Genomic DNA, 9,074 nt, shown 5'->3' with positions numbered 1-9,074 from the left:
TGGAGATAAATTAATTCTACCTACTGACATCTCATTTCTAACTGCCACCATTTTCAGTTCGAATTCGCTTTCTCTCTCTCCTTCTATTTCCTCCTTCTTCATCTTCATAATTTCTAATTCCCTTGCTTATTCAAATACAAGCTTTTTCAGTGCCTATGCTTGTTCAAATTCTAGCTTCTTCATTTGCAACTGAAGTCTTGCTACCTCCAACTGCGACTCACTAGTGTCACGTTTCACCCCCAAATGTAGATGCTGTGCTATACCTTTAACTATATTTGATTTCCTTGCCGCCGCAGGTAAACCCAATTTTAACTTATCTGCTCACTCTGTTAACTTACTCTTGGTTCTCTCCAACCCAATCAGAGTTACCTCTTCTACTCCCCGGCAAGTCAAAGCCATCGTGCCGTTTCACCACCTCTAAAATGCCTCACCAACTCTTAAATTCAAAGTGCCTCTCGTATTTGTAAGCCTAAGATTCATCAATTGCTAATCAATCGAGGGATTATAAATATAATTTCTCCCGGCAGAGCACCCCATTTGTTATGACCGATGCAGTTGGTAAATCGGAGTCATTAAAAAACCCCAGAGGGAAACTTTAAACAACTGTAATACCTGTAATTTTTAATGTTATCTTTGAGATGCAACTCTAAAGTTAGGAATAAGACCATCAGTTCTCAAAGCTTTACAATAAGCTAAATGAAAATTTTATTAATTTACACAGGTTAAAGATATATATATATATATATATATATGGCTACAAATTACTACTATCATAACTTTGAACAAATTCCCAAACTAATCTCCTTTAAGGCAACAGAAACTATAGAGTTAACCAGACACCAGGCAAAGCATTCTCATCTCTAGAATTCAAAATGATGTTCTTTTCACTTGTTTCCTGTAGAGCCAGTTGGAGACTTGCAGCTGCCTTTTGATCTCACATTGCCTCTGCTCTGCACACCCAAAGCTGTTGTCTTGTTAGACTTACCACTCCCATTGAATGTTAATTCTCATTGCATCAATATTTAAGACAGAGACGAGAGAAAAAAGCTCCTCATCTCTGTCTTAAATGAGCAACCCTTTATTTTTAAACAGTGGCCCCTAGTTCTAAATTCTTCTAAAGGAGGAAGTGTCCTCTTCACATGCACCCTATCAATACCTCTCAGGATGCTAAATATCTTTATTTATTTTGGGCTAGGCGTCAGTTATTGCACTCGACCATGTCTGAGTTTATATTACACTAGGCTCTGCCTTAGATGTTTCTCTGCGAGTCTCTTTTTATGTCGCTGTTTACATTATTGTCATGAAGCAATTAATGTATATAACATTATTGGAATTCTCTCCCTGAAAAGGCGGTGGAAGCAGTTTCTTTGAATATTTTTAAGGAAGAGCTAAATAGATTTTTGATTAACGGAGGGGTGCGGGGTAGGGGGTGGGAGTGAAAGGATATATGTGTAGGCAGGAATGTGGGGCTGAGGTTATATTCAGATCAGCCATGATCTTATTGAATGGCGAAGCAGGCACGAGGAGCAGATTAGCCTACTCCTGCTCCTAATTCTCATGTTCCTATGTATGTTCGTAGTGCAGTGACAACTGAGGCGGGCCTCGTGTAATGCAAGCAACACGTGGTCACGCCAGGTGGTTAATGGCCATGACTCGGAGACAAAGCGCTAAGTGCAGCAGTGACATGGACGGTGGGCTGCACTTTACACTCCCAGATCGGGAGCCTTTCTCTGGGGCCGATTCTGGGGCGTGATGACTTCGGGCGACGTTTATGATGTCACCACGCCAGGTTCTGATGATACATCACGCGGTCTTGTCAAAAAAGTCTGGAACCCGCCTGTGCTATTAAAATACCAATTTAAAAGTTAATTCAGCTAATTAACTAATCAATTCACTGCTTTTATACGCTGTGGCTCAGTTCATAGCACCCTCGCCTTTGAATCAGAGGATTGTGGGTTCATGTCCCACTCCCGAAAACCAAGAACTATGATTGTACTCGAAAGAGTTGCAATCTGTGACTGTTGATAACTCGAAAGAGTTTCAAAGCGAGATTTACGATAGGTCAGGCATCCGTCTTTAAGGGAAAGTTTGTTTGGGCAGGTTTTAAATCTGCAGCTGAGGCCAAAATTCAAATTCTACTGGCTTGAGGGACCGCTCATTTGAACAGACAGAGGAGCGTTTTGGACATTTTCATGAGGAGAACTCTCCTCCGATTCAGAGGGCTCTTTTGATGGATTATTTCCTTGTGCAATGCCCAAGAGTGAGAGGTCAAAAGCATCTGAGGCAAATGGGGATCGTTGGGGACATAACCTCCAGTGAGGAGAAGAGGGGGATTCGGAGGAGGGGAAGGGTGAGAAGAAGAATGGAATACAGGCAGGCTCATGATGCTGTTGTTCCTCAGGAAGGGGGCAGAGCAGTGCCAGACCCCGAGAGCCAGGAGGAACACAGAAACCCTCAGCAGAGGCGCAGGCGAACTTATGCGAACTCAAGTTATACAGGCAGAGACCTCGCTGCTGCAATTGACCTCGTGAGGCCATTGAGCCTTATGTGGCGCTGGGGCCAAGTCTTCTTCACGGCCTCAACACTGTTGCCACGTTGGTTATCTCTTCCCACGCAGCGTGCGTCTTCCTGGACTTTCTCATCATCCCAGTTCTCGGCGTGAGCTGCTGCCGTCAATCGTGGGCTGCACGCAAAGAGAACCAAGGGTGGCCCCATTCAATCTGGAGGCAGCTTTGCTCCTTCCAGAACGCCCGTCCGCTCACTCCGATGGTGCAGACATCTATGCATGGCAACATGTAACACATGTGCAACTCCTCAAGCCAAAAGATGGGAGACTTCCAGAATTTTAAAACATCCTCCACTTATGAAGTTTGACATGGCTAGCAGAGATTAGCTAAAGTTTAAAAGAAAAACAGAAAATGCTGGAAAATACTCAGCAGCCCTTGTGGAAAGAGAAACAGTTAACGTTTCAAGGTCGTATGACTCTTCTTTAGAGTTGAAGAGAGCTAGAAATGTAATGGGTTTTATACGATTGAAGACAGAGGATCCATGACAAGTTTGTCAAACGTCTCCCGAGCCCCAGCTGTCTCTGAGTTTCTATTTTTCTCCACCTGATTCAATTTCTCTCTTCAACTGTATAAACCCCATCACATTTCTACCTCTCTTCAGCTCTGAAGAAGTGTCATACAGACTCGAAACGTTAACTCAGTTTCTCTCTCCACAGATGCTGCCAGACCTGCTGCGTTTTTCCAGAATTCTCGGTTTTTATTCCAGATTTCCAGCATCCGCAGAACTTTCCTTTTATTTTAACTAAATTTAAATTGACTTACCTGACCGGACCGGAAGATGCATAAATCTTCACTTTGTGAGAGAAACCCGGCCGTCTGATCACCTGACACCTTTAAAATGCAGGCCATTTTCTTGTTCCAGGTGCCCGCTGCTTCCGAGACTGGATACCCCTCTTTGGGCAGGATCGTGGCCTGTAAAGCGCCTTTGCCGCTAATTCGCGCAATTAGAGTATCATCGGGTACCCGCGGCCCCGGAAGTTGGAATGCCACCTATTTCCGGGTAAGGACTCCCCACCCCCCCTCCCCTCCCCCCGTATCAGCGAGTGCTCGTGTTATTCAGCACAGAGTCGATGTAATGTAAAATAATACGTGGTTCAATGCGATAATAGTCCAGCCAGGGTTTAGTCTAATATAGAGACATCGTCTAGCTGAATAAAAACAAAGACAGGATCTAACGTAATATAAACAGAGACATGGTCTCACTGCAGCTCCAACTGATACAGCGTCTAGTGTAATGGAAACAAAGACATGATGGGCTCGTGCAGTGCCGACTGAGAAAGGTCAGAGTGTAATATAAACAGGTGCAGCACGTAGTCCAGCAACGCCTGAGAGAGGGTGAATTGTAATAGACTCTGAGATGGGATCTAGAGTAGTAATAACTTGAATGAAGATCGTGCGCATTAATCCAGGAGTCAGGACTGGTAAATGATATTCAGGGCCTAGTGAAACACTGACAAGGGACAGAACCTGGTGTAAAAACCAAGGATCCAGAGACCAATTCAATAATAATAAGGGCCTGGTGAAACACTAATACAGAGAGAAGCTAATTCAGGAGACAGGAGCTAATGAGGTAATAATTAGGGCCTGGTAAAATACTAACAGTGACAGAACCTCCTGTATAAATCAAGGAGAAAGGGATCATTACAATAATGAGCACCTTGTAAAATACTAACAGAGACAGAGCGCTTTCCATAAATCAGGGAGAAAGAGACTAATAATAACATTATTCAGTATGTTAATATTCAGTATATTAATATTAATAATATTCAGGACTTGATAAAATACTAAGAGAGGCAAGGGCCTAGTGCATCAATCAAGGACCATAACAACAATAATCAGAACCTGGTTAAATATTAACACGAGCAAGAGGCTAGTGTAATAATCAAGGAGTCATGGGTAAGTATTACAATAATTATGGTTTAATGAAACAGTGACAGATACAGGGCCTCCTGTATTAATCGATGAGACAGGACTTGTGCAATAATAATCATGGACTGGTGAAACAATAACAGACAGGTAGCCTAATATAATAACCGTGAAGACAGGATGAGTAGAGAAATTATCAGGGCCTGGTAAAACAGGAGTAGAGGCCCAAATTTCATTGCAAGTTCTATCACAGTGATTAGCTTCTCAGCTGAAGGTTCCTGAAAAGTGATTACATCTCTGGTAATTTTCATGTTGAGCTGTAAATCGGGAGGCAGGGAAGGGGTTATTTATAATATGAAATAGGCAGTTGTTTTACGTTGAACTGAAACAATTGCCAACTTGTTATTAATTTGGTGTTCATTAGGACTGTGGCAAAAGAACCACTACTGTGAGCAGTGGGCTTTGTTTTTTCTTTAATTTTCATTGCATGTTGGCCTCTGTGGCAAGGTCAATATTTGTTGCACATTGCTAAAAGCCCTTGAGAATAGTTAGGAGGCAACCATATTGCTGTTGTCCTGGAGTTACACATGACTCAGACAAAGGTAAGGATGGCTGGTTTCCTTGTTCTTTCCTTGAAGAATATTGGTGACTCAGATGTGTCTTTATGACAATCGATTAAATTTCATCGTCACCAGTCCTGACGACCAATTGAAGGTTTTTTTTTAATCAAATGAATTTATGAACGGGATCTAATACAACCCTTTCCATGCTTGCCTATAATGTTTAACAGCTCTTCCACATCACATTTGTCAGTTTTCTAGAGCTTTTGACCACAGCCTGTTCACAGGGTTTTTTGGTCAGAGTGTGTTGCTGGGTCAGAGACAATTTATACACAAGGTGCAGATTTCACAAGGTACTCATTGTGATTTTTAAAACTAACCACAAGGACAGAGTTCCCCTAACGTCTGTTGCCCATCAAAGTGCCGCTTCATTCGCTGTCAATGCAAGGATAAAAAAAAAACGCAAAGCATGACAGATGTGGAAATCAATCATTAATCATTCCAATCATTATTTTAAATACATATCACAATGGTGCAAGAAACATTTATTTAAACGAGTGACAGAGACAAAATCCTTGTGACATTGTCATCGGATGTCATACATTGTAACGGGATGCTCAGTTGCAGGTTCGAGGGATGTTGCCATGCCTGAGGCGCCGTCCTTCGGATCAGACTTTTAGTCGAGGTCACACCAACCCGTTCTGGGGATGTAGTCACCACTCTCAACATGCAGGGGCTTGCCATTGACCAGAAACGGAACTGGACTAACCATGTAAATACTGTGGCTCATGAGCAGGTCAGAGGCTGGGAATTCTGAGAGGAGTTGCACACCTCCTGACTCCCCAAAAACTGTCCACCATCCAGAAGGCACAAGTCAGGACTGTGATGGAATACTCCCCACTTGTCTGGATGAGTGTAGTTCGTGCAAAACTGAAGAAGCTCGACGCCATCCAGGGCAAATCAGCCTAATTGATTGGCCGTCCTCCCACAAGCATTCACTCCCTCCACCAGCAACGCACAGTGGCAACAGTGTTTACCAGCCGCAAGGGTGCACTACAAGAATTCACCTAGGCTCCTTCGGCAACACCTTCCAAACCTGCGACCTATACCACCTCAAACGATAAAGGCGCTGATGCATGAGAACACAATCAGATGCAAGCTCCCCTCCATGCCACACACCATCCTGACTTGGAAATATATCACCGTACCTTCACTTTCGCTGAGTCAAAACCCTGGAACTCGCTCTCTCACAGCAATGTGGGTGCACCTACACGATATGGACTGCAGCTGTTCAAGAAGGCAGCTCACCACCATCTTGTCAAGGGCAGTTAGGGTTAGCCAATGAACGCTGGCTCAGTGAGAGATGTCCACATCCCGTGAAAGTCTTTTTTTAAATGTCAATAAATCCCTGGCACTATTGGAATTAGAGCGGAGAGCAGAGATTCTCTCGACGCTTTTGGAGAATGGAGGGTGGCATGCTGTAGTGGCAGAACAATTCCCCTCCCCCACCCCTGTACATCAGACGAATGTGGGAGGAGATTTCACATCTACCTCACAGACATATAAAGCGACAGAAAGCTCTAGGCTCTCTCTTTACTCCTATCGTTTATTCACAAAAAACACAGCCAGAGATCCGGGGCCCGCGCAGCCCATCAATGATCTCTGACCTCGGAAAGTCAGCTCGGTCCTCCTGAAGTATTTCAGTCAAGCTCTGAGGTCCAATTTTACAGAGCAGTTTAGGACTGCAGTTCCCAGCTCCCTGGAAGATTAGTCATCTGCTCCAGGCAACAGAACGATGGGGATTTTGCCTGTTTGCACGCTGTGCGTCTGTTTACCCAGTGAGTACAGATCAATGAATCCGACATTGTGTGGATTAAACTTAAAACTGTCCATGTCCATTCGAACTACAAGCACTATTTGAGGATTTGGGCCCATTGGATGGGTTGGCTCTCATAGCCCATTAAATCTCTATGTTTAATTTCCATGCTGTTTCAGTCAGTCAGTGGTACAGACCCCGGCAGCGGTGACCAGGAAGGAGTGTCAGTCTCTCACCATCACCTGTGTTTTCTCTGCTGCGTCGTGGAATTATTTCCAAGATGGACAATTCTTCAGACAAACACAGACTGGGGCAAAGTGGGAGCGGATCCCCGGCGGAGGGAGATTTGTTGTGTGGACGAAAAGGGCAAAAAATACATTTTCGCTTGAAATTAGGGATGTGAAAGTTGAAGATACCGCCACCTATTACTGTAAAGCCAAATACGCGTACAAGAATTTCACAATGAATGAGACCCGACCATTTACCTCTGTACAATTAAAATATATATTCTGCGGACCCGGATGTTAAATTGTTGGTTTGATGTTATTATCGCTTTAGTTTGGTTTCATTACATTGTAATGTTCTATTTTTGTTATCCTTCTTTGACATTTTCCTCAGTTTCTATGAAATTTCTACGTGTTCCTGGGCCATTTACGAAGAGCTCGGAGTCTCATAAAGAACAGTTCGAACCGACGGGGGCTGAGAAACCCTAAATATTGGTTATTGATCTAACCCCCTGGAATAATGAAAAAGAGGATGACTATCAGGTGATGCGTCCCCGGTAAATTGAAGAGCCGATAGTTCTTGTATCGGGATGATTGAAAGCTGCATCACTGTGGTTGATTCATAAATATGTCGATGGATCCGGAACGGTGGTGACTGTCGCAGGCGGTAAGAAGCTCTAAACCCCGCTTTGATATAAATCGCCCTGGTTAATGTTCATGGTCTGTTTATTATTGTGCGCAGTATTACCTCAATCTCATTAAAATGGAGATTTTCCCATTCTGGTTTTACATTCTGGCACAGAATATAATGCCGTGTTCCGGCCCAACCATGAACCTGGCGGAAAAATGTGCGGCATCCTCACGGAACAGGCAATTGGAGGATGGGAATAGGTTGACACCACCTAGACCATTGGTTTAATGGGGACATCAGTAGAGGTATTCCCTTGAGCAGCCCGGATTCTCTCTCTATCTCTCTCCTAATAAATGAGGACAGGTTGGCGCCACTCTAAGTTCCGCTCTCAGTGTCAACTGTGACTGTCCCTGTGTCCAGAGGATCAAGAACAGAGAGTTCTATCCTGGGCGCAATTTTTCTACCTGAGACGGGCAATGTGAAACGATTGATCAGGAGATGAACCAAGTGCTGCCGACCACCAGTAGGATATCTGTAGCGGCCCTTTCCAAAGTGCTGCGACAAGGATACAGGTGCATAACACAAAGGGTTTCCAATGCAAGCGGCCCTGTTGTAGGGCCAGGTGGCATAACATTTTAGAAGTATAAAAAGTGCAGGGGGGGGGGTACTTAAAAAGGCACTTAGGAAAGCTGGGAGAGTGCACGAGAAAGCATTGGTGGGTAGAATAAAGGAAAACCCGAAGGTAAAGAGAATATACGGAGGTATGAAGAGTAAGAGAATAACTAGGTAATATGTGCATGGACCGAAGGACGTGGGTACAGTCCCCAATGAATACTTTGCGTCGGTCTTCACAATGGAAAAGGGCGACGAGCAATAGACACCAGGGTGGAGGACAATGAAATATTAGAGGAAATTAACATAGAGACAGAAGAGGTAATAGCGGGTTTAGCGGCCTTAGAAGTGAATAAATCGGCAGGCCTGGATGAGATGTATCCCAGGCCGTTGACGGAGGCAACGAAAGAGATATCAGTAGCCCTGGCAAGTGGGTGCTAACGTTATCCCACTATTATAAAAGGGAAGAAGGGTTAAACCAGGAAATTACAGGCCAGCCAGTTTAACCTCAGTGGTGGGGAAGTTACTAGGAGGAATTCTGAGGGATTGAATCTATCTGCACTTGGTGAGACAGTGATTAATCAGGGATAGTCAGCATGGATTTGTCAAGGGAGGTTGTGTTTGGAAAATTTGATCGAATTTTTTGAGGAGGTAACCAGGAGTGTTGATGAGGGCAATGCATTTGATGTGGTCAACCTGGACTTTGGCAAGGCTTTTGGTAAGGCCCCTCATGGCAAACTGGTCGAGAAAGCAAGAGCCCATGGGGCTCAAGGCAAATTTGCAAGTTGGATTCAAAAT

The 9,074-nt window shown here is 44.1% G+C and overlaps 1 protein-coding gene across 1 annotated transcript in view; it reads left to right on the top strand.

Annotated features, from left to right (window-relative positions):
- Nucleotides 1-6,773: 6,773 nt before the first annotated feature.
- The window catches only part of LOC144697833 (uncharacterized), a 166,912-nt gene continuing 164,611 nt past the window's right edge, over nucleotides 6,774-9,074 (top strand). Inside the window, exons 1-3 of the mRNA XM_078569811.1 lie at nucleotides 6,774-6,831; nucleotides 6,979-7,276; nucleotides 7,648-7,700. Coding sequence (XP_078425937.1) covers nucleotides 6,789-6,831; nucleotides 6,979-7,276; nucleotides 7,648-7,700 — 394 coding nt within the window. The 5' untranslated portion in view covers nucleotides 6,774-6,788. The remainder of the gene's footprint in view (nucleotides 6,832-6,978; nucleotides 7,277-7,647; nucleotides 7,701-9,074) is intronic.

The sequence above is a fragment of the Cetorhinus maximus genome, chromosome 23 (genome assembly GCF_964194155.1).
Source record: "Cetorhinus maximus chromosome 23, sCetMax3.hap1.1, whole genome shotgun sequence".
NCBI lineage: Eukaryota > Metazoa > Chordata > Chondrichthyes > Lamniformes > Cetorhinidae > Cetorhinus > Cetorhinus maximus.
This window is presented reverse-complemented; position numbering and strand designations above follow the sequence as displayed.